The sequence below is a fragment of the Littorina saxatilis genome, linkage group LG7 (genome assembly GCF_037325665.1).
Source record: "Littorina saxatilis isolate snail1 linkage group LG7, US_GU_Lsax_2.0, whole genome shotgun sequence".
Classification (NCBI taxonomy): Eukaryota; Metazoa; Mollusca; class Gastropoda; order Littorinimorpha; family Littorinidae; genus Littorina; species Littorina saxatilis.
This window is the reverse complement of record NC_090251.1, coordinates 46,741,761-46,768,392: the sequence shown is the minus strand read 5'-3', so window position 1 is coordinate 46,768,392 and position 26,632 is coordinate 46,741,761. Positions and strand designations below refer to the sequence as shown.

The 26,632-nt window shown below is 43.5% G+C and overlaps 1 protein-coding gene across 1 annotated transcript in view; it reads left to right on the top strand.

The window, feature by feature from the left end:
• Positions 1-26,632, top strand: part of LOC138971638 (histone-lysine N-methyltransferase SETDB1-like) — a 75,913-nt gene that overhangs the window by 9,118 nt on the left and 40,163 nt on the right. Inside the window, exons 5-15 of the mRNA XM_070344404.1 lie at positions 1,722-1,878; positions 2,802-2,869; positions 4,668-4,743; positions 8,018-8,053; positions 13,255-13,372; positions 15,262-15,349; positions 18,845-18,918; positions 19,131-19,204; positions 22,739-22,797; positions 23,243-23,363; positions 24,892-25,018. Of these exons, the coding sequence (XP_070200505.1) occupies positions 1,722-1,878; positions 2,802-2,869; positions 4,668-4,743; positions 8,018-8,053; positions 13,255-13,372; positions 15,262-15,349; positions 18,845-18,918; positions 19,131-19,204; positions 22,739-22,797; positions 23,243-23,363; positions 24,892-25,018 (998 nt within the window). The remainder of the gene's footprint in view (positions 1-1,721; positions 1,879-2,801; positions 2,870-4,667; positions 4,744-8,017; positions 8,054-13,254; positions 13,373-15,261; positions 15,350-18,844; positions 18,919-19,130; positions 19,205-22,738; positions 22,798-23,242; positions 23,364-24,891; positions 25,019-26,632) is intronic.

The window sequence follows — 26,632 nt, the reverse complement described above, 5'->3', positions numbered from 1 at the left end:
CTTGAAAATGGTAAAAAAAAAAATGTATTAAACGATCCAAATGTACGTTCATCTTATTCTTCATCATTTTCTGATTCCAAAAACATATAAATATGTTATATTTGGATTAAAAACAAGCTCTGAAAATTTAAAAAATTAAAAATTAAGATCAAAATTAAATTTCCGAAATCGATTTGAAAAAAACCCCATCTTATTCCTTGTCGGTTCCTGATTCCCAAAACATATAGATATGATATGTTTGGATTAAAAGCACGCTAAGAAAATTAAAACGAAGAGAGGTACAGTAAAGCGCGCTATGAAGCACAGCGCAACCGCTACCGCGCCAAACAGGCTCGTCACTTTCACTGCCTTTCACTAGCGGCGGACTACGTTCACTTTCATTCTGTGAGTTCCACAGCTTGACTAAATGTAGTAATTTTGCCTTACGCTACTTGTTTCTTTTGCATTCATGTAAGACTTCTTCCTTTCAGGAACTTGTTTTTTCTGTTCATAACATCTGTACAATTAGCCTTATTTTACATTCTTTCCTTTTTAAGACACGGTTTTCTCAGATTTGTTAGATAGGGGGATGAGGGTGTTTGTTCCACTGAATAACTGTTGACTCTGACGATTGACTGTTTTCTGCCCAGGACTAGTGAAGCAGCAGCCCTTACCAGCCAGACATAGCTGTTTGCTCTAATAACTCCACATAACTGTTGACTCTGATAACTTCACATAACTGTTGACTCTGATGATCCGCTCTTATCAGCCCAGGAGTGGTATACAGGAAATTAAAACAGCAGCCCTCAGTAGCCAGGCATAGCTGTTGACTCTGATAACTCCACATAACTGTTGACTCTGATGATCGGCTAATATCAGCCCAGGAGTGGTATACAGGAAATTAAAACAGCAGCCCTTAAGGCCCGTCCAGACACTCCCGACCGACCCTGTCCACATTTGACTTATGCTCAAAACGGCGCACCGCGTCGTGCTATGATCGCGAAGCGTTATTTGCAGAAGAATAGCGCGTGTTCTAATTTCTATGACACAGACATAGAACGACGGAAATTTGACCAATCAGAGCAAACCAGAGCGATGACGTCAGCTGCTCGCGGCGCGGCAGTCGAACGCAACTGAACCTTCTTGTCAGGTGACCCGCTCCACTGATATCGCGTTGTGAAAAAAATCGTCGATGTGTGGCCCCTCGGCAAATCCCGCGCGACGCACAAAACGGCCTGCGGCGCATATAGCGTAAAACGGCGTCCAAGTCTGGACAGGGCTTTAGTAGCCAGGCATAGCTGTTGACTTTGATAACTCTACAGAACTGTTGACTCTGATGATCGGCTGTTATCAGCCCAGGAGTGGTATACAGGAAATTAAAACAGTAGCCCTTAGTAGCCAGGCATAGCTGTCGACTCTGATACTCCACATAACAGTTGACTCTGATGATTGGCTGTTATCAGCCCAGGAGTGGTATGCAGGAAATTTAAAAAAAATAGGACTAGTGAAGCAGCAGCCCTTAGTAGCCAGGCACAGCTGTTGACTCTGATAACTCCACATAGCTGTTGACTCTGATAACTCCACATAGCTGTTGATTGATAACTCCACATAGCTGTTGACTGATAACTCCACATAACTGTTCACTCTAATAACTCCACATAACTGTTCACTCTGATAACTCCACATAACTGTTCACTCTGATAACTCCACATAGCTGTTGACTAATGATTGACTGTTTTCAGCCCAGGACTAGTGCAGCAGCAGCCCCCAGCAGCCAGGCAGCCCCAGCAAGCCCAGACTGTGCAGGGCAGCTTTACGGTCATGCCAGGGACCGCCTCCCCGACGCTGGCAAACATGCGAGCAGCCTTGACCAACACACTCAACAAACGGGCTGGTCAGGTACTGGTCAAACAATTGGAGTCCTCGGTCTTTGGGCAGAGCTGCCAACTGTTACAAATCAAATAATAATTACAATAACACTTTATTGTCCATTAAAATATTACATAAAAATGGAAAATTGTCATCGCCACACCCTGCCTGCCTGTAAACGATTATAACAAACATTTCATGTCAAATCAAATTAACTTTATTATCTCAAATCTGAGAAATTACATTGGTGGCACATGCTATGTTTTAAGACAAATTGTTACCCTGTAAAGCCAAGCTTACAATTGCTACGCTCAAACAAATAATCACAAGCCTGCAACAGTTTGCTGTTTCTTGCGAGTGCTGGTACTCTTCTGATTCTCACTCCGTGTAGCGATCAGAATTTGTTTTGTCCACACTGAAAAGTGGCATAGCAGACACTCACTAGTGGCCATTATGTTTCTTTTTCTAAAAAAAAATTAAAAAAATGTATACATTATTGTGCGAAATAGCTGAAATGTGGATGTGGGGATTAACTTTAGACAGTGCTACACTACAACACCATTTGCTATGCTGCAAGTTCCAATTTTTACATTTAGTCAAGTTTTGACTAAAAGTTTTAACATAGAGAGGGAATCAAGACGAGGGTCGTGGTGTGTGTCTGTGTGTGTGTAGAGCGACTTAGACTAAACTACTGGACCGATCTTTAGGAAATAGCAGGGTTGTTATTTGGTATCGACAGTCGGGCAACCACTGAAACTGACTTCCAATCACCAGAAACTTTGTTGTCATAGGTGCCAAATTGCCCAATTTCCCAGAGTATCGAGAGAGGATAAAATCTGAGGTTTGTGTGAAATGGGGAAAAAGTCACCACTCTTTCAGGGTTGTGATTCCTTGAATTATGCAGAGCATGAACACTAGACAAAAGATAAGCAAAATATTTTGTGTTTGTGCAGATGCAAATAGCTCCGACAAAAGCAAGATTCATACATACTGTGGACAAAGAATACACGCTGCCCTCTTGGTGAGTGATATTGTACAATATTCAGTTGGTAGATAAGTTGGTTGGCTGATGGTTTTATTTTGATGTTTCTTTTTTATTCTGGTTGATGACTTGTTGCTTTTTTGTGTGTGTTGACTCGCCAGAGTAATCTGTGAGTCTTACGTGACTTGTTTCTTGCAAAATAGAAGTGTCCCCTGTTTTTTGTTAGTAAAACATTGTTATCATGTAACACTACCTGTATACTGTTGTTGTTTTTTAATTGTAAAAAAAATACATAACACCTTTAATTGTTTAGGAAGAATTTCTTAATTAAACCTACTAGAAGTTTCAAGTTTCAAGTTTCAAGTTTATTGGTCCATAACCCATGGGGGCATTTTGAACAATAAATACAATCAATACAATCATGATATATGCTAATATAATAAATAAATAAAAAAATAAAAAATAAAAAAAAATTAAAAAAAAATTATGAAAAACTGTTACAAATTCTATTAGTAAAGTCCAAAATATTCTTTAGCAATTTCTTTTTCTTAGTAGCAAACAACTTTTTAAATTTAAGTGCATTAGGTTTTTTCCAATAGTAAGGTGGTAACAACTCAGCTCTTTCTTCTTTGAAAAAATCACAGACAAATAAATAATGGAATTCATCACCTATGTCATGCGATACACATTTGGTGCAAGTTCTTTCTGACCTCGGGATGTTAAGATAACGTTCTTTCTGTACAGGTAAATTGTTATTTAATGTTCTAAACTTCATCATTGAAACACATTGCTGATATGGCAGGGTTGTGACGTAGTCTTCACATGCAAAAATATCTTTGAACATTCGATAATTCCAAAACATATTTTTTGTTCCAATTTCTGTAAACCATTTATGGATATACTGGTCATATAGACTTCTTTTTACTTTCTTTTTAAACCATGTGCTTGAGTATTGAATATTTTCTTGAGAAGTCCAAAGGCCAGAGAGACCAATTTCATTTAAGGTTTTTTCAATGAAACATAAGTACTTGGATTCAATCATCTTGTTGATATACAATCTATAAGTAAAGCAATACACAATACTTGAAAACTTATTTTTATGAATAGGACTAATCAGTTTATACCAATAGCAAAGCATTCTACATTTCATATTAACATCTAGTGGATATCTTCCAAGTTCACCAAATATCATAGCATTTGGAGTTGATTTTTTTAGTTTGAAAACAATTTTATAAAAACGCAATTGAAGTTTAGTAGCAAGTTCACAGGAACCAAAACCCCATACTTCACATCCATACAATAAAATTGGAGCAATCATTTTATCGAACAGGTCAACTTGTATGTCCATAGGTAGTGACAATTGTCTACAAGTGCGCAAAAGAACAAACATTGCCCTTGAAGCGCGATCATATAGATTCTTCTGTGCGACTGAAAATGTATTATTATAATTAATCTTAAGGCCCAAGTACATTACATCAAACACTACTTCGATTAAATTGCCATTGTACGTAAACAGTGGTTTATTTCTAATTTTACCTCTGGAAAAAACTATAACTTTCGTTTTGTTTACATTAATATTGTATATGAAGTCTAGTTGTAAAAAAGGGGAAGTGGGGGGGGGGGGGGGGGGGGGGGGGCGGGTGTATTACCTTTGTATGCGAAATAGAAAGTTTATTTTCCAAGTATGTTTGAGTGTGTGTGTCTGTTTTCAGGCATGAATAAATCTTTGCAGGCCAGATATGGGGGTTTGTTGCAAAGTGGGGGTTTGTGTGTGTGTGTGGATACACTCGCATGTGTGTGTTTTCATAGATATCATTTTCAAACATGAACATTGCAGGCCAGAGATAGGGTTTGGCTCCAGGGTGCTTGCAAAGAAGTTCAACGACATCTGGTACCCTGGTATGGTCACAGATTTATCAAAACCTGAGGCCTCCACACATGCAGGGGAGGCAAGTTCTGTTTGGTTTTTTTCTTCCTTCATTGACTGCAACTCCCATGTGCACTTGGATTTGGCATGAGTTTGTTTGTTTGTTTGTTTGTTTGTTTGTTTAACGCCCAGCCGAGCACGAAGGGTCATATCAGGGCGGTGCTGCTTTGACATATAACGTGCGCCACACACAAGACAGAAGTCGCAGCACAGGCTTCATGTCTCACCCAGTCACATTATTCTGACACCGGACCAACCAGTCCTAGCACTAACCCCATAATGCCAGACGCCAGGCGGAGCAGCCACGAGATTGCCAATTTTAAAGTCTTAGGTATGACCCGGCCGGGGTTCGAACCCACGACCTCCCAATCACGGGGCGGACGCCTTACCACTAGGCCAACCGTGTCGGTTTTGGCATGAGTGAGCTATTATAATTAAAGCTATTTTCCACCCTCTATCTTTGTAAAACAGTGGAACCCCCCTTTTAAGACACCCACCCCCCCCCCCCCCCCCCCAATTTAAGACCTCCCCCTTTTAACTCATTGTCTCCCAGGTACGGATATATTCACACCCACTCATATAGCTCCATCTGACCAGGTACGGATATATCTGCTCAGACTGTTAGCTTCAGTCGCTTCCTGTAACGTCCATCTAACGCCTGCATTCCAGCGTGTTGATACACAGTTCTACTCAGTTACTACAATTTTCGCCTTACGCTACTTACCTAATTTTCTCAGATTTGTTAAGGTCGTAAAAGGGGGTTCCACTGTACAGTATTTACTGCCATTGGTTGAAGTTTGTTCGGTGTGAAATTGTAAATGTATGTAAGGGAAGCACAAAACTATTAATCGAGCACCATTAGGCAAAAAAAAAAGTTGTGTGTTTCTGGTCACCCGACCCTACCTAGTTTTTTCCCGCCGACCCTAGACTTTTTTATTGCATTTGTAAAAAAAAAATAAGCGTCAAAATGAAAGTAACAGACGGCAGACGACACAAGGGGGGTAAGCCCGCATCCCTTTTGTCTCATTTGTTTTGTAATGTGTTGTCTTTCTCTTTGTATAGTAAGTCCAGTCTCTTTGCGTCCCATCGATCTTTCCTTGGAGAGTACAATCTCTGCATGTTTTCAACAGCTTCATAATATAATCCATAGAGAGAGGCATAGTTCAAATGTTCCCTTTACTGTCACAATTTTAGAAGTAGAATTAAATTACATATTCTTACTCCGAATCACATAAAAGCATTGACGCAGTCTTACATGCTAAAGGTCTGAAAAGGCTACCCGTCTTAAACAATTTTAAAGGGGAGCAACCCAACACAAAAAGTGTAAATACAGGCATGGCAATGACCACCTACCCGGGGAGTTACCTCCCATCCGGGTTACGTGACGTCACTTCCCCTGTAAACACCACATGTCTTCATACGACATTTCAGCCTACAGCAGAGAGGTCGTCGAATTTTTGGCTCCGTGTGTGGCTGAGTGCTGGTGTTTGTAAGGACACCCACCGGCCGCCTAACCCGTCTTAACGGCTTGCCTTTACGTGTTTGGTGAGCTCTTTCCATTTTGGTCATTATTTTGACAAGAATGTTGTTGTAGTTGCTGACTTTTCGTCCGTTTTGCGGACTTGTAAAAATTTTTTCAGTAACGCATTTTGGGGCTCCATGTTTGCTTGTCAGCTTAGCTGACGGCGAATGTGGCACGGCCTATATTTTGGTTAGGTAAACCTTATTTTACCTCTTTACTTGCCTTCTGCTTTGTTAGTTGGTAAGCGCTTCCTTTTTTAGTCATTAGTTTGACAGGAAGTTTGTTGTAGTTGCTAAATTTTTCGTCCGTTTTGGACTTGTTAATTTTCAGTAACTCTTTGTTTTGCCGCCTGTTGTCTGCGTCAGCGCGTCTGACGGTGAGATAACATGGCTAGGTGTGTGTCATTGGTCTTTCAGACCATTGGCATTTGTTGTTGTTTCGTACTAAGCATGTATAACCGCTTTGTCCGTTACTTATTCTGCCCCAAATGAATTCGGGGGGCAGTTTAGCACGTCTGTGACGTGTCTTGCTTCTTGCTTTCCCTCTCTTGGCATCGGAGCGCGGCGCTCTGGTGTCAATACTGTTTTGCTCTCTTTTTCCAGAGTTTCGCAGTTTGGGAGGGAAGATTGCAGCTTCACACGCCATCTCCAGCGTTGTACTTCCGCCGGCGGTGGGTGACGGCCGCTCTTTGGCTTCCTGTCGGCCACGGCTTCCGGTCGCGGGCCTTCAGCTGCGTCTGCTGCCTCCTTGGGGGGCATGGACGGTAAGTCGAACTGCTCCACTGGCTCTCATGAAGCCACCGGACGCTCTCTTTTGAGCAACAGTTCTCGGTCGCAGGCTCACTACCTGCAAACTTCCTGCCCGTCAGGATATGCTGCTCGTCATAGTTCCGATCGTATAGCGAGTAGGGCTATGACTGAGCAATGGCGGCTTCCGCTTGCGGGAGTCGCGTTTCCGGGTTTACCCGGAGGCGAAGGTCAATCAGGCACACCCACGAAGGTCCCTGCTGGTGTCGACTGCAAAACTTCCTGCTAGTCAGGATATGCTGCTCTTTCTAGGCCTGATCGCACAGCGTGTACGGCCGTGACTGAGCAATGGCGGCTTCCGCTTGCGGGAGTCGCGTTTCCGGGTTTACCCGGAGGCGAAGGTCAATCTGGCACACCCACGAAGGTCCCTGCTGGTGTCGACTGCAAAACTTCCTGCTAGTCAGGATATGCTGCTCTTTCTAGGCCTGATCGCACAGCGTGTACGGCCGTGACTGAGCAAGGGCGGCTTACGCTTGCGGGAGTCGCGTTTCCGGGTTTTCCCGGAAGCGAAGGTCAATCTGGCACACCCACGAAGGTCCCTGCTGGTGTCGACTGTGGACTGGCCTTCGGGCCACCGGGCTTCCGGCCCCAGTCCTCGCAGCAGACGCTGCCGCTGTATGCGGCTTCGTCCGTTGCTTAATCTTCTGCTCTTTCTAAGCCAGTTTGCATTGCATGCACGGCTGTGAATAGGCAAGGGTGGCTTCCGTTTTCGGGAGTCACGCTTCCGGGTTTTCCCGAAAACGAAGGTCCTCCATCCCGTGCACTCACAGAGGTCATGGCTGGGGTTGACCGTTGACTGGCCTTCGGGCGTTCTGGCCTCGGCCTTAGTCATCGCAACAGGCGTTTCCGTTTATGCGGCTTCGTCCGTTGCTTTTCCGGCTCCGCCCGGAGTTGCCGTTCCTCCCCTGCTGCTCCTATACGGAGGTCAGTGAGTGAGGAACAGGATACGTCCTCCGGACATCCGGACAGTCGTCATTCCGGTTACCGGGAGCATAGGTTCTCCTTTGCGATTACACTGTGTGTCTCTACTGGAGTTGACCGCGGACTAGCCTACGGGCGTTCGGTCTTCTGTCCTCAGGCCACGCAACATTTGCTTCCGCATTGTGCGGTTTTGTCTGTTGCGTTTCCGGCTTTGTCCGGATGCATTGTTCTTCTTCCTAACACTGTTAGCGAAGTGAGGAACATCGGCTGGCCTATGGGCATGCAGGCTTTCAGCCTCGGCCGGGACGGTAGTCACTTCACTGGTCGGGTGTTGCGTCTACTGTCTATTCAGTTCTGGTGGCTTCGGATGTTACCTCCTCTTTGTCTTACCCTCTTATGGGAGGTGTGAGACAGGACGGTTTCCGGTTGAACGGGTTTCCGGTTTTCCTGTTCAGTAGCTTTCCACTGGCAACTGTGACTTCGGTCAGTGTCAGTTCTCTGGGCTATTCTGTTATACAGGCTTTAGCCAGAGACCAGACACGTTTTGTCGAATCTCTCGGCTTCTCTCAAGGCCTCGATGGAGATTACTTCCAGATTTTTTATGGAGGGACATTGGCTTCCTCTTTGGTTGCATTCAGCGATGTCGGACTTCCGTTCCGCGAGGGAGGAGTTTTTTCCTACTTCCGGTTTTATAGTCACCTTCAATGTGGGTACCATCTTCCGCAGGTTTTGGCTGGCCATCTCCTACCGGAAGTGGTATCCACGGGTTCCGGTTCTGCTACTCGGTTTTCACGGGTCAGTTCCGGAACACGCGCAGCCTCGGCTGGCTTCGGCTACACAGGCTTCGACTTTTGGTTCTTCCTGTCATAGGAAGTTCTCTTGGCTGAAGCTGGGTCGGATTTTGCTGGCGTCTTTGCTCTTCCGCGTACACCTTAACCTTTTAACTACCAAGTTTATTGTTGTGTAGACTCCCTCAGCTCCCAAGTTATTTTGAGCAGAGACGGTCAAAAACGGGTATGCGTGTTTAAATTATTATTACTCAGTTTCTCTTTGTCAGATTGATAAAAAAAATTGGTATGTTATTGGATAGGGATCAAACTTCAAAGAGTATGTGTTCTTCTTCTTGGTGGTATGTATGTCGCAGTGTTATCATGATTTATCTACCTGTTGACCTGTCAATAAAGTTGAAAAATTACGCTTACTTGTTGCTCCGGTATATCATCCGTTTCGCTGTCACTTGTTGATATTCATTGAACAATCAAAGTAGGTCAGATCAGCAGTGTTCACAGAAATGCTGATGTCGAAGCCAGAATCTTCTAATTGATGTCTATTTTCGTGGAGATAATCCAGCATAGTCATGAAATCAGGATCACTGTCATGTCGGCACCAAGCGCCCAACAAATTTGGTGAAAAAAGATCGATTGTAACTCTCACAGAGATCGAAAGCACATGGGGAAAAAACAAGGCGGAAGTGAGACAATCCCACAATGCATTTGCAACCGTCTTATTACTACTGCTCGCGCACAACAACCGCAAACAACCGAAACAGACGCTACACCGGCGAGGGGCGGTATCGGGCGGTATGGGAATGGCGGCAATGGCGGAAGACGGGCGGTATCGGGCGGTATGGTAGTTAAAAGGTTAATGGGAACGCAGGAATTTAGGGGAATTTGGACGTCAGTTTTTGGAATTTGCCTCTTTTTCGGGGATGATTGTCAGAGCGCTCTCGCGCTCTTTCCTGGAGTCACTGAACATTCCACGCTTAGTGTGTATCAGGACTCTGATGGCATCTCCACTCGTTCAGCCTGGCTAGGGCGAACGAAGAACAAAGAGGCTGTCCTCCCTTCACCTCTCTTTATAGTCGGGTGTAGGGAGGACTTGTTTCTCTCGCATGCTCAGGTCTCTGAGCAGGCTAGGAGGGACAATTGGGCTTTGACCGGAGTAGAGGGATCTGCTTTTTGAACTTCGGTGTTTTTACCAGAAAAGAAAAGTAGATCCCGTGGGATAGAGATCAGCGGATCTCTGACTTCTCTCTACAAGGGTTAAAGCAGAGCTGGCCTCCTCACGGGAAGCAGGCTCAGGCCTTGGGACGTTTTCAGCAGGCGGCCATTGGGCAGTCTCTGTCTGATTCTCGAGAATTAGATCACCTTTGGGCAGGGAGAAGGGCAGCCTTAGCAGCAAGCCTCTCTCCCCAAGGCAGTGCCCCCAATCACACCCCCCCCCCTCCGCCCCCACTTTGGTGATGGCGGGGCGGGTCTCCTCCTTGCAAGTTTTCATTGGATGGTCTCTGTACACAGCCAATAGTTTGTGGGAGTGGTGAGGTCGGGGGACTCCCATTGATCTAATGAGGGCATATTTGCTTATGCGTCAGCCGATCCTTTCACAGTGATCTAGGCCCATCAGCTCGAGCACCCGCTGAGGTCTCTTCTGGTCGGTGCTAGCGCTGTCCTTCGGTTATACTGCTTCAGTCCTCAGTTAGTGTGACAGCAGTTCAGCCACGGGCTGCTGCAGTGGCACTTCCGGTTTTACCGGAGAGGTTGTTTCTTCCACAGACGCTTCATAGGTACGTCTGAGTTTTGGAACAACGGCTGACCTTAGGGCATCCAGGCTTTTTAGCCTCGGCTGGTGCAACGGCCATTCCACCTGTGGGCGGTGATGGTTGTTGTTTTCCCTGTTCTTGTGGTTTCGGACTTCGACTTTCTTTCCTTTATTTCATCTTAGGCAGGAGATGAGATAGGACGATTTCCGTTTGAGTGGGGCTGCTGTTTTCAGGCTTCCCCGTTCTTCTCAGTTTGCCACAAGCTGCTGGACTTGGTCCTGGTCGTCTTTTGCAGACTCTGACTCCGTCTTTCTCTAGCGATCAGACGCGTTCTGGTGTTTCGTCCAAACTTAAGTTGCGCTTGAGTTGGCCTCGGAAGTAACATTCAGATTTCCCTGAGGGGACATTGTCTTTGGCAATGCATGTTGGAGGAGTCATTCTTTGTGGCTTATCTCCTCTCTCAGGTTTTTCGCTACCCCTCTTCTTTTGGCAGAGCGGTATCTAATGTTCCCGTTTTCCTTTGCTGTGGGCTTATAGCCCAGCATATTAGGTGGCAGCCGAAACTTATGTTTCGTATATTTACCTGGTACTTTGGGTACTTTGGTACATGGCTGTTCCACGGGTTTTACGGCTCTCAGCCTGAGCCTGTGCTATAGTCTTCTACTCTGCGTGGTTCGACTATGGCATTTTCGGGCTGCGGCGTTTGCCGGTTGATCGCCGTGTCTGACTCTCAGTCTTTCAGAGGTAGACAGACACGGCTAGTTGGTCGGCTGGACTGATTTGGCTACGAAGTTTACTTGGGGTTTTTGGAGTTTCCTTCATTTACCTTCAAGCAGACTGTTCTGTAACAATCTGGCTTTTAGTCATTTTGTTTAGGGTCACCGGTCACTTCAGTTTTTGAGCACGGTGATTTCTTCTCTTCTGAGGCTTACGCTATTTCGTAAGCCTCTGCTTCCTCGTATTGCTTCTCTCTCTGCTTTCGCATTGACTGTTAGGGCATTACGGGCGACCGTCTCTTTTGAGATCTTCCCGTCGAGGGGGGTTCTGGTACCTTGTACTCAGGTGTATCTCTCTCTCTCTCTCTTTGTTGGGTATTGGTCATTCTGCCTTGGTTTGACCTTTATCTCTCAGTCCTTTTGGGCTTCACGCCATTCCTAAGTTTGATTACTTTGGCGTGATCGTCTTATGGTCGCCGCGAGGTTTGTCCCTCACCTCACTGATCGGACTACCTTACGCATAGATCGTTTTTCAGTGCATGTGCATTTCCTTCCATCCGAAGGGGGGGGGGGGGGGGGGGCAGCTTGTCTTTCCCTCTACTTGGCTCGGCTTAATCCAAGGCTGGGTTCTCTTTCTGGGTCGTTTGGTCCAGGAGATTGGAAGAAGTGCTGGGCACACATTTTTGGCTCTCTGATGTTGTCTTTCGCAACTTTGGCCTGAGAGACATCTCGGCTGTCAATCAAGAGGGTTCTCAGGTCCTTTCCTGCCTTTTTGGCAGTGGGCCAGTTCCTGGCTAGGGTTTAGAGTGAGTTAGATTTTCTTTCTCACTGGGCCCTTCCCTGACCTTTTGGCAGCAGGCCAGGGTTTTGGCAAGGTTTTAAGAGTGTGTTTGGTTTTTCATTCCCACCGCCTTGTTGAAGCTATCTGCTTTTATGTGATTCGGAGTAAGAATATGTAATTTAATCGAAAATTTTTAAGTAAATTTTCATTTCATTAATATACTTACCCGAATCACATAGTGTATTCCCTCCCGCCAACCCGGCATATGATTTTTTAGTCTATTAAGTCGTATGAAGACATGTGGTGTTTACAGGGGAAGTGACGACACGTAACCCGGATGGGAGGTAACTCCCCGGGTAGGTGGTCATTGCCATGCCTGTATTTACACTTTTTGTGTTGGGTTGCTCCCCTTTAAAATTGTTTAAGACGGGTAGCCTTTTCAGACCTTTAGCATGTAAGACTGCGTCAATGCTTTTATGTGATTCGGGTAAGTATATTAATGAAATGAAAATTTACTTAAAAATTTTCGATTTAAAAAGTCGTGTAAAAGCATGTACATGTACATTCTGATCAATCTCCGTGTCCGTCAAAAAATACACTGCACACACTAACACTGCCGCGACACACCTACAAAGCTGTTTTGAAAAAGTCCAGAATGTTTGTCTGACGCTGCTCAGAATTGGCACACTTCTCCACTGTACACTCCAATTTGGAGATCATATCCAAGTCACAGACATCGCTGCACTTTGCCTGCAAGTAGTGACGTAGGGTATTGGCAGCAACACGTGCTTCTGTGGCAGTTGGTGTTGGGAGCGGTTCTTGATCAACACAGCGGCGGTGGCTGTTCCGTGCACCTCCTGCTGTTTGTTCAGAGTTCGCTTATCACGCGATGTGCACTTGTGTTTGTGTATTTTTGTGTATTTTTGTCTTTGGAGACAATTATTGACATCAGTTCGTTGTAGCGTTGTGACTTTTAGAGACAAAACGGCTCTGGGGCAATGAAAACGTGTTTGTTAAGATCGGGGTTCGTTATGCAAATGAGTTCAAAAGGTTCGATGTAGCTGGAAAGTAACAAGTAAGAAATAGAAGGCTGTCTGCCGGGAAATCAATGGCAGTTTGTTAAAAGAGGGATTTCTTTATACCTAGGTTCGTTATAGCTGGATTCCACTGTATAGTGAAAGAGTTAAGAAAGGAATGTGATTTTGTTTTCAGTGGAAATTCCGTGTGAAGTTTGACGGGAAAGGGCTGAAGGTCCTGACAGGTCTCCACATCGCGTACCGAGATTCCATCAGCCCCAAGGCCTTCCTGAAAGTGGGCACCAGAGTTGCAGGTACACAATGCAATACAATCACTGTACTATTCAGACTATAAGGCACAACTTTTCTCATCAACTTTTACCCCTGCACCCTGTTGACCGTTATCGCCTTCTGTATGGCTGAAGAAGAGTACACATGTACCCACATCGCTATACATGGAAACATAACACTCCCTCTCTTGTGATGTGCATGTTTCTGCTACTATGGCCTTACCAAAGTTTCCTCTCAGACATCAAAGGTGTCGGTTTCATTGTCGAAAACTCTGTCATTGACCGGGGTCAGAAGGTCAGTGTCTGTAAACTACGGCAGGCGGCTGGTCTCAGCTGAAATATCGGTCATTGACCTGAGGTCAAAAGGCCAGTCAGCAGAGGTTTTGATCTAACAGCACATTGGAAGCTAACATATTTCCACTCTGTATACATCCTTTGACTTGCAGTCAATACAGGGGAAGCGCTTATTGTGTGGATTATTCTCATTTTAACCTTAAAAATGGGGGTTGCGCCTTTTAGATTTACAGTGAAGCGCCTTGTAGTCTGAAAAATATGGTATATGTACTCTATCTCCCAAGAGAAATGAAAGTGTGATGTCAGAATTCGGTTGTGAAATGCTGTTCTTACAGTTATACCACCGCCACCACCACTGCAACCCCTTATCCACCAGAAACTCCTACCCCACACTCCACCCCCAGTTATGTTTTAGCACTTTATTTCCACCTGATGAATCTTTATACAGTGGAACCTTTCAGAACCTCCAAAAATCTAATAAAAATCGGGTCTTAAAAAGGAGGGAGTCTTAAAATGGGGGTCGTTTTACAGAGGTTATGAACAGAAAGTCTGAGAAATCAGGGTCTTAAAAGGGAGGGAGTCTTAAATTGGGGGGTCTTAAAAGGGGGGTTCCACTGTATTGCATGCAGGAATCGGACTCCTGCACTCTAAACTCAAGTGTTCAAATTTGGAACACCCTTTCTGTGACCAGGTTTGAACACAATGTGACATAGTAGTATTAGACTTGGTGCATTGTTCTTCTAGCAAAAGTAGCGTGCATGGTTAATTTCAACACTACTGTTTACCATGTGTGCAACTTTTGCCAGTAGAATTATGTACGATGTCCCACTGTATTCTTCTTCTTTCTTCTTCAGCGTTCCAGAATTGTTCTGGTTACGTGTGAGCTCGTTTGTCCATTTGGGTTCCCCACACTATACTATGAGAGCATAGTCAGCTCACTCCGCTTTCGTTGAGTAGGCATGCTGGGTATTTTCGTGTTTCCATAACCCACCGAACTCCGACATGGATTACAGGATCTTTTCCGTGCGCACTTGGTCTTGTGCTTGCGTGTACACACAAAGGGGGTTAAGTCACCAGCAGGTCTGCACATAAGTTGACCTGGGAGATCGGAAAAATCTCCACTCTTAACCCACCAGATGGCAGCGACCGTGATTCGAACTCATGACCTCCCGATTAGCAGGCCGATCTCTAACCATTACACCACTGCGCCACAGTATTCAAAACTGGTTACAGAAAGGATGTTTAAAAGGGGAACACTTCAGTTTAGAGAGTACTGCTTTGTGCTAGTTCCAGAGGTGATAGCATCGAAATGGAATTACAACAATATACAGCAGCTATCAACAAGTTAAGTATGTGGTGTTTCTAATTAGCAGTGAATACTTTCACAAAAATTTCCTTATGTGTATTGAGATCCACAACGCAAAAGATGACATTTTCTTGGGAACATAACTTGCCCTCCAAGTAAGTCCTGCAAATCGGGAATAATGCGGCTCCAGCTGAGATGGTGTGAAGGTGCATGCTTGTGGAACGGGCTGTAAGGAATACAAGACAGCGATGTCTGTTGATGAATGGGATTGTAATGTGCATTAGCTGTGCTGTTCATTTAGCACATGTTACAGCGCTGTATCGAGATGACGAATCCACTGCCGGGAGTTCCATCTACGCTGGCATTGTGGCAGAAGCTCCCAGCCTCAAGAACCAGAAAAGGTATGGAGTTTCCGTGTACATGGAACAAATAACTGTAAAGTATGTTGCATTTAACTGGGTCTTGTTGTTCTTGTTGTCGTTGTCCTTTTAGTAGAATTGTTTTCTGATTTTTGAGTCACTTGAGAAAATGTGACTCTATGTAATCGGTCAGTGTTAGTCTGTCCGGCCGTCCGGCCGGCCGTCCGTAGACACCACCTTAACGTTGGACTTTTCTCGGAAACTATCAAAGCGATCGGGCTCATATTTTGTTTAGTCGTGACCTCCAATGACCTCTACACTTTAACGATGGTTTCGTTGACCTTTGACCTTTTTCAAGGTCACAGGTCAGCGTCAAAGGAAAAATTAGACATTTTATATCTTTGACAAAGTTCATCGGATGTGATTGAAACTTTGTAGGATTATTCTTTACATCAAAGTATTTACATCTGTAGCCTTTTACGAACGTTATCAGAAAAACAAGGGAGTTAACTAGCCTTTTCTGTTCGGCAACACACAACTTAACGTTGGGCTTTTCTCGGAAACTATAAAAGTGACCGGGCTCAAATTTTATGTGAACGTGACTCCCAGTGACCTCTACACTTTGACGTCTGCTTTGGTGACCTTTGACCTTTTTCAAGGTCACAGGTATGTCTTGAAGGAAAAAAATTGAAATATCATATCTCTGAAACTATTCATCGGATTTGATTCAAACTTTATAGGATTATTCTTTACATCAAATTATTTACATCTGTATTGTGTTGTGAATAGCAATTTCTTCCTGTCCATCTGATGCCTCATATAATATTCAGAACTGCGAAAGTGACTCGATCGAGCGTTTGCTCTTCTTGTTTTCCGTATATGCAACTGCAAGGAGTGTATGGATGAATGAGTGAGGACAATTACCATTGACTGTTATGCTATATCTTGTTTTTGTGGTTGGGGGGAAATGTTGGTACATTGTTCATTTCTTTTTGTGTATTTTGTATAATGGCGTGTTTGCTTATTGGGAGCAGCTTTGTTCTTAAAGTGTTCGAGGCTCCTTGCTTTTTATATTTAGTCAAGTTTTGACTAAATATTTTAACATCGAGGGGGAATCGAAACGAGGGTCGTGGTGTATGTGCGTGCGTGCGTGCGTGCGTGTGTGTGTGTGTGTGTGTGTGTGTGTGTGTGTGTGTAGAGCGATTCAGACTAAACTACTGGACCGATCTTTATGAAATTTGACATGAGAGTTCCTGGGTATGAAATCCCCGAACGTTTTTTTCATTTTTTTGATAAATGTCTTTGATGACGTCATATCCGGCTTTTCGTGAAAGTTGAGGCGGCACTGTCACGCCCTCATTTTTCAACCAAATTGGTTCAAATTTTGGTCAAGTAATCTTCGACGAAGCCCGGGGTTCGGTATTGCATTTCAGCTTGGTGGCTTAAAAATTAATTAATGACTTTGGTCATTAAAAATCGGAAAATTGTAAAAAAAAATAAAAATTTATAAAACGATCCAAATTTACGTTTATCTTATTCTCCATCATTTGCTGATTCCAAAAACATATAAATATGTTATATTCGGATTAAAAACAAGCTCTGAAAATTAAATATATAAAAATTATTATCAAAATTAAATTGTCCAAATCAATTTAAAAACACTTTCATCTTATTCCTTGTCGGTTCCTGATTCCAAAAACATATAGATATGATATGTTTGGATTAAAAACACGCTCAGAAAGTTAAAACAAAGAGAGGTACAGAAAAGCGTGCTATCCTTCTTAGCGCAACTACTACCCCGCTCTTCTTGTCAATTTCACTGCCTTTGCCATGAGCGGTGGACTGACGATGCTACGAGTATACGGTCTTGCTGAAAAATGGCAGCTACTTGACTAAATATTGTATTTTCGCCTTACGCGACTTGTTTCTAACATTTGCTGTGAGTGGTGAACGTTTTTTGTTTTGTTTTGTACATGTTATTCTGGGCGGAGAAATAGCTCAGTCGGTAGCGACGCTGGCTTCAAAACAAGTTGTCGCTGTTGGCGTGGGTTCAATCCCCACGTTCGGCGAGGGATTTATTTCCAAGAGTCAACTTTGTGCAGACTCTCCTCAGTGTGCACGATAAAGAATCAAGTTCACAGCAAAAGTCTCAGGGCTTCAAAACATGAATACACACATGCAGGAGAGAAAAAAAAAGGGAAGCGCCGTATACTTTATGGCAGCTCGCTATTCCCAGGGAGAAAACATAGAAAACAGCCTGAATTTGCATGAGTGTAACCTCACAGGACTATATGTAGAGGTTACATGCCGAGTCTCAGTGATTATCAAAAATAATGGTTGAAGTTAGCGGATCATGAAAAATGCGAGCTTCAGCGAGCTTTTTCATGACCGCGAACTGAGACCATTGTTTTTAATAACCACTGAGACGAGGTATGTAACCTCTTTATTCCTCCTTTCTTCAGTTATTCAAAGAAAAGAGGAGTTTTTGTGCGGAAGTTTGATTGAATCAAATTCACCCAACCAGTCTATCTGCGCAGGCGATCGATTAATACGCGGTTGCATAGTTCCGTGCAAATCATTCAATTCTGTTGACACTTCTTGTCAGTTTCCATGTTTTGAACTAAAATCAAGTACACAGTTATGTTGTCATTCTGCTGTGGCGGTAAAGGCAGATAGTGTGTGTTCTGTTCATGTTTTGGTATCGCTCAGGAAATGTTCTTTCCTCGAATGTGTTCCAACGTGAAAAACTGTATGAAGTTCAGTTTTCTGGGGCAAAATAGTGTATGAAACCGCTGCATGTTCTTTAAGTTGATTAAATGTTTGCAATTGATTGCGTGTGATCTGTTTATAAAATGAAATATTGTTGAAAACTGACCGTCGGATTGCAGTCTTGTCGATGCAGCCGAAATCTGGAAGGGGAACTACTTGTGTCGCTAGACAAAGTATGAGAGTTACTTTTCCTTGGAATCTTGCTCGGGATAAACGATTGTGCACGGCAGATCTGAATTCAGAAAACAACCAAACTCATGGATTTTATATTGAGATTCATGAGTTCAAGCCTGTAGTTGCTGGTTTAAATGCGGTATGGTTGTATTGTTTGCTCCAGAAATGTATATTTTGTACATTAGAGTGTTCTGAACTTTTGAGTCGCAAAAAGTAGATCCACAATGTGTACAATCTCTACCCATGAGCTATCGAGGATTCAGGCCCGTTGTTGGGTAAGTGATTTTGGTTGTTGGGTAAGTTACCGAAAAATAACTAGCCCTACAAGTTTACAGAGAGAAAGAAGCAGAGGGGGGAATAATAATTTGTTATCCTTCTGTTGTTGAGATTGCTCTAGATTGTGTCATTAGCCAATTGTTGATGTTTTTGATCAAGAAATTGTATTGTTGGTTGTAAGTGAACATTGAATCTGTTTATCCAGATTGTAGATGTTGTAAGTGAACATTGAATTGTTTATCCAGATTGTAGATGTTACTTGATTTCAGTGATTGTGATTGAGTACTAGTGTGAATGAGTACTGTACTTGTTTTTCAGATTCCTGGTGTTCTTTGATGACGGCTATGCACAGTACTGCTGGGCCAAAGAGCTGCACAAAGTGTACTATCAGAGTGAGTCATTATACTTTATTTCTATTTTTGGCCAAAATATGAGGCAATTTGGAAAAGTTATGAAACTAATGACTTGGTATATATGATTAAAAACAGGTAATGGCATGAAAATAAATGTTGTTATATGAATGCTAGGATGAAGTTGAGGGTAGGCGTTGTGAGAGAGTGGCACTGGGGCATACCCTGACGTGACTACCTTTCTATTTCAACAGGTGAAAATGTATGGGAGGATATTCACCCAGACTCTCAAGAGTTCATCAAGGAATACCTGAAACAGTACCCTGAGGTAAGTCAGTGAAAAATAGTCATTTACATCATGCAAACTGTATTTGTTAAAAAACATCGGTGTACGTGGGAGTTTAGCCCATGAATGCAGAAGAAGAAGAAGAAGAAGTATCTGTTACAGTTTAAATCTTCACCCAGGCATACCTGTCAAGCTCTTGTGGACTCTCACCGTAAGATTTTGCTCACAAAACCATAAGTTTGCACCAAAAAGCATAAGACAACGTGCAAAACTGCAGAAGTCGTTAGATTAATCACCACAAGAACTAAATACATGCACACATACACACACAAAAACAAGAAATCAGCCTTATTTCACACAATAAAAAAACAAACTTTTTTCAACACTGAACTGCACTGTTTTATGTAGTTTTGAAATGCAAAGCATGTTTAAATGTAAATTGTACCGAATCACCTAAATTGTACAAAGACGGCACACGTCCAACCAGACACATTTACACCCCTTACAAAAATGTCACCAGAATGCACAAAAACACCACATGATAGTAAAGGCACAATTAAGACAAGTGTGTTTCAACATTCATTCATTGAGCACAGTGATGCAATCATGAATGGAAACCTCCACCACAATGTGCAAAAGAGAACACTTTAGCCAAACAGAACATGTAAAACACACAAGTTACAAGCCAGAAACTCATGTGTGTCTCAACAATCAAGGACAAATACCAGATCAACAAAAATATGACATGTGAATGCTTTAGTTTGGGGTCGCGCATGTTCTAAAAACAAGTCGTATATAATTATGATCGGTTGTGACAAACATCCGGTGCCAACTTTCGCTCTCTACCTCTTCGAAAATGCATCATAACGCCCTTATTTTTGAGTCACTTGAGAAAAAGTGACTCTATGTAATCGGTCAGTGTTAGTCTGTCCGGCCGGCCGGCCGGCCGGCCGTCTGGCCGGCCGTCCGTAGACACCACCTTAACGTTGGACTTTTCTCGGAAACTATCAAAGCGATCGGGCTCATATTTTGTTTAGTCGTGACCTCCAATGACCTCTACACTTTAACGATGGTTTCGTTGACCTTTGACCTTTTTCAAGGTCACAGGTCAGCGTCAAAGGAAAAATTAGACATTTTATATCTTTGACAAAGTTCATCGGATGTGATTGAAACTTTGTAGGATTATTCTTTACATCAAAGTATTTACATCTGTAGCCTTTTACGAACGTTATCAGAAAAACAAGGGAGATAACTAGCCTTTTCTGTTCGGCAACACACAACTTAACGTTGGGCTTTTCTCGGAAACTATAAAAGTGACCGGGCTCAAATTTTATGTGAACGTGACTCATTGTGTTGTGAATAGCAATTTCTTCCTGTCCATCTGATGCCTCATATAATATTCAGAACTGCGAAAGTGACTCGATCGAGCATTTGCTCTTCTTGTTATTTATATGGCTTCACACTTGGTACAACGTGAGAAATTACTGTGTAGATACTAGAACAACAAAAATATGACATGTAAATGCTTTAGTTTGAGGTCGCGCGTGTTTTAAAACAAGTCCGACATGATCGGATGTGACAGAAATCCGGCTCCTTTCACTTTCGATCGCGAGCTCTTCGAAAATGCATCACAACTCCCTTAGTTTCATTTCTATGGCTTAAAACTTCGCACAACGTGAGAAAATACCTTGAACTTCTTGAAGATACCGAGAACAACAACAATAGTACATGTAACTGCTTTAATTTGAGGTCGCGTGTGGTTAAGCGTGGTCGCACAGCCACAGTACTCGGTCAGATCGCGCTGACGGTGTGCACATGCCTTGTACTTCTGCCGGATCAGTTACCGCGAAATTTTGTACATGTAGCTGTTACTTTGTTCTCGGACGAACCTTTGCGATCTTTTTTTATTTGACCAAATTGTTTTGTAAAAACCGTAAGATCTTCGGCATACGCCGTAAGACTTGAAAAACATCAAAATTCCGTAAGAATTACGCGAAAAACGTAAGACTTGACAGGTACGTCCAGGCTTGACTTCAGTGGATCCCCTTTCAGACTGCCAACAGTGAGAAACCAGGTCTTAAAAGGGTGAGAGTCTGAAAGCGGAGGTAAATGTTCGAACAGAAAATCTGAAAGTCTTAAATTTGGGGTCTTAAAAATAGACTTGTCATGTGTACCAAGTAAGCAAAGAGAAGCATGTGTCTGTCTGGCGCATTTTAGGGGAGAAAAGTTTAGGGGAGAAAAGTTTCGGGGAGAAAAGCAGTGTTTGTTGAAACAATTACGAAAGGAAAAAGACAAGTTTTTGAAAGTTTCCATGGGTTTTGATTTCACTCTCTTGGTTGGCTAGATCGACATCCTGAACATGCTCACCTTTAGCTTGTCCTTAATTGAGCCCAAGGTCGACTATGTGTTACACGACACTTGAGATTGCCACAAGTTCTCAAACGTCGTATAGTTGTGTTCTTTTATTCTACGTCGCCCGTCTTCGCAGCAACAGAAAACAACTCGTCAAATTGAGTTCGAGGATTTATTCAGCATTCAATACATACAACTGCACAACGTAGCAGAACTCAAATAGAAGCTTCTTAACATTCAAATCGCCCTGGCATATATAGTAAATACTCAATCTCGAGAATATTCCAGACCGAACATGATACAACTACATTATATACGAACCGTCTATGGACTAGAACAGTGACGTTCTCTGTGACGTACATCAAAAGCGTCGACGCACTTAATCCGAACGAACGCCACGAACTCACACTACAAACAGCGTGGTAAACAACTTGTTTTGACAGGACCAGAAAGTTCACCTGCATTCTCGTCCAAGCATAAATATTGTGTTTACAAAATATAATATCGGTACTTTCCCACAAAGTACAAATAAGTCAACTACATGCAACACACAAAACTGAACCAAAGCTCAGCAACGGTAGCGTTTCCTAACACTATGCAAAGACTTCGCAAAGTCTTTTTTCCCGAAAACTCACTGCTAAAGCTCCGTTGGGCCAGCTTCAAGAAGTATATTTCTGTAGTTGACTTCGCTCAGTTAAATCATTGTCTCCCAGGTACGTATATATCCGTACCCACTCATATGACTATCTGACCAGGTACAGATATATCTGCTCAGACTGTTGGCTTCAGTCGCTTCCTGTAACGTCCATCTAACGCCTGCATTCCAGCGTGTTGATACACAGTTACGACACAGTTACTACAATTATGGGTGACCTGCTACAGCACAGCTGGTCTCGGCTAAAAAATCCACCTTGGTCAACATAGGTGGGGTAGAAAGTGTTAAGGACAGGCTTTAACCATGAATTTCTGATGAAAGAGTTGTTTCCTTTTTTTTTGTAGAAAATATTTTTCTTTGTTGTTTGTGATACAGTGGAATCCCCCTTTTTACGACCTCCAAAAATCTGAGAAAATCAGGGCTTTAAAAGGAGGGAGTCTTGAAATATAGTTAAATTTACAGAGGATATGAACAGAAAAAGGTTTAATAAGGAGGGAGTCTTAAAACGGGTGGTCTCACAAGTGGGGTTCCACTGTATTCATAGCGGGATCTCTGTCTTTTTTCCACAGAGACCAATGGTTCGCCTTATGAACGGACAGATCGTGAAAACTGAGTGGAACGGACGCTGGTGAGTGGACATCACATTTTACTGACACTTTGTGTCACTTTCTTTTATTCACTCTGTCCTGATTAAATAGCGTCGGACAGATCGGACCCAGATTTGTTTTTAACCCAGTATTTTGTGGGTTGCCAAAGTTTCTCTGTTAAGATAAAGAATTTATCTAATATCAAACACAATCAGACTGTGTTTCTAACATTTGTCTAATCAGACAAAAGAGAAGTCCCTTGCTTGGCCATTTTCCTGCAATGATACAGTGAAAAACGGCCCAGGGGTCATACTCTACAGGTGTCTGTCAATATGACCTGTGTTGTATAATCTTTCAGAAATAGTTTTGGATTTATTTTTTCTTTCAGAAATGTGTTACACCGTTGCAGTGAAATGATGTTGGTCTGTTTGTTTTTCTGTGCGGGGATGTATGTCATATATGTAATCAAATGGTTGCTGTCGCTAGGTGGACAGCCAAAGTGATGGAGGTAGACGCCAGTCTGGTCAAGATGTATTTCCAGGCCGACAAACGCACAGAGTGGATCTACCGGGGCTCCACCCGCCTCGAACCCCTCTTCAAAGCACTAGTGAGATTTTTTAATCTGCAAGCACAAAAAAAGAGGTGAAGTTGGGACGGTAGGGGCTGCTATGCAGAAGTAAAGTTGGGAATGGAACACTGGGGGCTGAACTCTATGCAGAGTAAAGTTGGGAATGGAACACTGGGGGCTGAACTCTTTGCAGAAGTAAAGTTGAGAATGGAACACTGGGGGCTGAACTCTATGCAGAAGTAAAGTTGGGAATGGAACACTGGGGGCTGAACTCTTTGCAGAAGTAAAGTTGGGAATGGAACACTGGGGGCTGAACTCTATGCAGAAGTAAAGTTGGAAATGGAACACTGGGGGCTGAACTCTTTGCAGAAGTAAAGTTGAGAATGGAACACTGGGGGCTGAACTCTATGCAGAAGTAAAGTTGGGAATGGAACACTGGGGGCTGAACTCTTTGCAGAAGTAAAGTTGAGAATGGAACACTGGTGGCTGAACTCTATGCAGAAGTAAAGTTGGGAATGGAACACTGGGGGCTGAACTCTATGCAGAAGTAAAGTTGGGAATGGAACACTGGGGGCTGAACTCTATGCAGAAGTGAAGTTTGGAATGGAACACTGGGGGCTGAACTCTATGCAGAAGTGAAGTTGGGAATAGAGCAGTAGATGTTGAACAATATGCAGTAGTAAAGTTGGGAATGGAACACTGGGGGGCTGAACTCTATGCAGAAGTAAAGTTGGGAATGGAACACTGGGGGCTGAACTCTTTGCAGAAGTAAAGTTAGGAATGTAACACTGTGGGCTGAACGCTTTGCAGAAGTAAAGTTGGGAATGGAACACTGGGGGCTGAACTCTGTGCAGTAGTAAAGTTGGGAATGGAACACTTGGGGCTTAACTCTTTGCAGTAGTAAAGTTGGGAATGGAACACAAGGGGCTGAACTCTGTGCAGTAGTAAAGTTGGGAATGGAACACTGGGGGCTGAACTCTTTGCAGTAGTAAAGTTGGGAATGAAACACAAGGGGCTGAACTCTGTGCAGTAGTAAAGTTGGGAATGGAAAACTGGGGGCTGAACTCTGTGCAGAAGTAAAGTTTGGAATGGAACACAAGGGGCTGAACTCTGTGCAGTAGTAAAGTTGGGAATGGGATAGAATTACATTGGAAGGTCAAATGTCCGGTTTGGTTTCAGGTGCAAACAGTATCTAAATGAAAAGTATTTTATTTGTGTTAAATGCTTATGCACCTTTAAATATTTAACAAGTGATGTATCTTACTTTTACCATTTTTTACTCATGTATTACTGATTTTTGTAATTGTGCATATTCAGTTTGAGGCCGTGCATCACCCGCAACCGTTTGAAAATGTTACAGTTGAAAAATAATGTCAGTTGATTGCTAAAGGCCGTGCTGACCACAAGAAGTTCGCACCATATGAAGATATGTTTTTGATGAAGTTCTGCTTTAAATTGCTGAGATGTGTTTTGAAAAGCCCAGGATATTCACATACAGTAGGGTTCACGATGCGACAAGACTATATATTTTTGCAAACGAACAGCCTTTTTTTTTCGTACAATTTAGGCTAACGCAGAAGCAATCAAGGCGGCTGGAACGTCGAAGGGGAGGCGACTCAACATGGGCATGAAGGGACCCAGTAAGCCAACGGTGGAGTATACTCGTGGAACTTCATCAGATGACTCGCAGAAAAGTGAGTTGATGTGGGCTTGATAGGTGAACTTGTGCAGGCTGAATGCATTCTACAGACACCGCCCAGATACGAGGGCTGTTCCATTATTATTTAGAATCCAGGCTCCTGGCAATATGGCGTTAAATACAAAAGCATGCCGTCAAATAATAGACTATCGTGAGGCTTGACACAAAAAATGAAGTTCCAGAGTTATGTCGTTTTCATATGGTCGACTCGGGAAGATACTGACCGCGCAATGTATAAGATTGCGTCATGAAGCTCAATTTCGCGATTTCGGAGCCATAACTTACAATAACTGCAAAACAAGGGTTAAAAGAGGCCGATGTGCATGAAAGTGTGATGGAATGTTTTAGAATGAACGCTCTTTGTAGAGCCGTGGTGTAAAACTGGTACAGCAAATTCAAACGGGGTAGACGGAGCCTCGAAAATGATAACCACCCTGGTCTACTCATTTCATCCGTTTTCCTTGAAAACATTGGCGCTGTTGAACAGATAATAAGAGAAGATCACTTAATTATATTCAGGGAGATGCAATATGCCTTTGGCATTAACACTATTGTGACTAGCATTGCCACGGCGTTAACGTCCTGCCTGCCCAAGCTTGCCACCAAGAAACTTCCCAAAAAACAGTAACTGTAAAGAAATCTGTCTAGCAAGCTTGATTCAATCACATATTCTTACCTCAACTCACATAAATGGCATTAACTTCAGTTCATTGCTAAGATATTGAAGTAGTACTCGACCCTGGTAAGGGGGGAAGTAACTCCCAAAGAAAACAAAGTCCGTAGTCAAGGACGGGAGTCACCTCCCCTACCGGTAACCCGCGCATGCGCGGTCCTACTACCGGCCGTCATTCCACCCACTTCAACACTCGAGCACAGACGTGTTGTGGTACTCCGGCATCTTTTTTGCCTTGGCCTTTTGTGGAAGGCCATTTGACCCTGGTATTTGCGTTGCTATCTTTAGGTAAGATCGTTTCACTTCTCTTCGCTGCGCGTTGCGTTTGTTTGAGTATTTCGCTGTTGTAATTCGTCTCCACGTGCGCGTGTTCGAAATTGCAAATGGCGGACAAAAGCTCTAAAAGCAAGGGCAATCTTGTTTCTCTGCTCTCTTCACCGGGGAAAGAGAAAGATAAGGACAAGTCTAAGTCTAAATCAAAGACGCGTGCCTCTGTAACTTCGTCACAGGCTACGTCTTTAGTTCTGGTTACTGACCCGGTGACTAAGAAGTCAGAACGGGTTTCGATTGACTCCACGTCACCGTCACCGGTTTTTCTTACGCAGGAACGCGCTACTTCTCCTCTCTCGCGCTCGCAGGCGCCTCGGCCTAGCGAGTCCGTGTCTCGGGAAGAAATCTTGGCAATGTTTGCTACTTTGAAGCATGATTTGGTTGCCTTGCATTCTGCGGAAAGGCCTGTCGCTCCCCTCCCGCCTGGCGTGGGGGGGGTGGCTTCACTTTCTAGGCTGCGGCCTTCAGCGACGATCACTTCGGCTGATCTCGGACCGGATTTTTCCGGTTCGGTAGCGGATCCCCCTGCCTTTTCAGGGGGGTTCGCGTCCATAGCGCCGCCCGATTCTAGCGCTTCGGCGTTGGGCGGCGTTTGTGGGAGTCCCC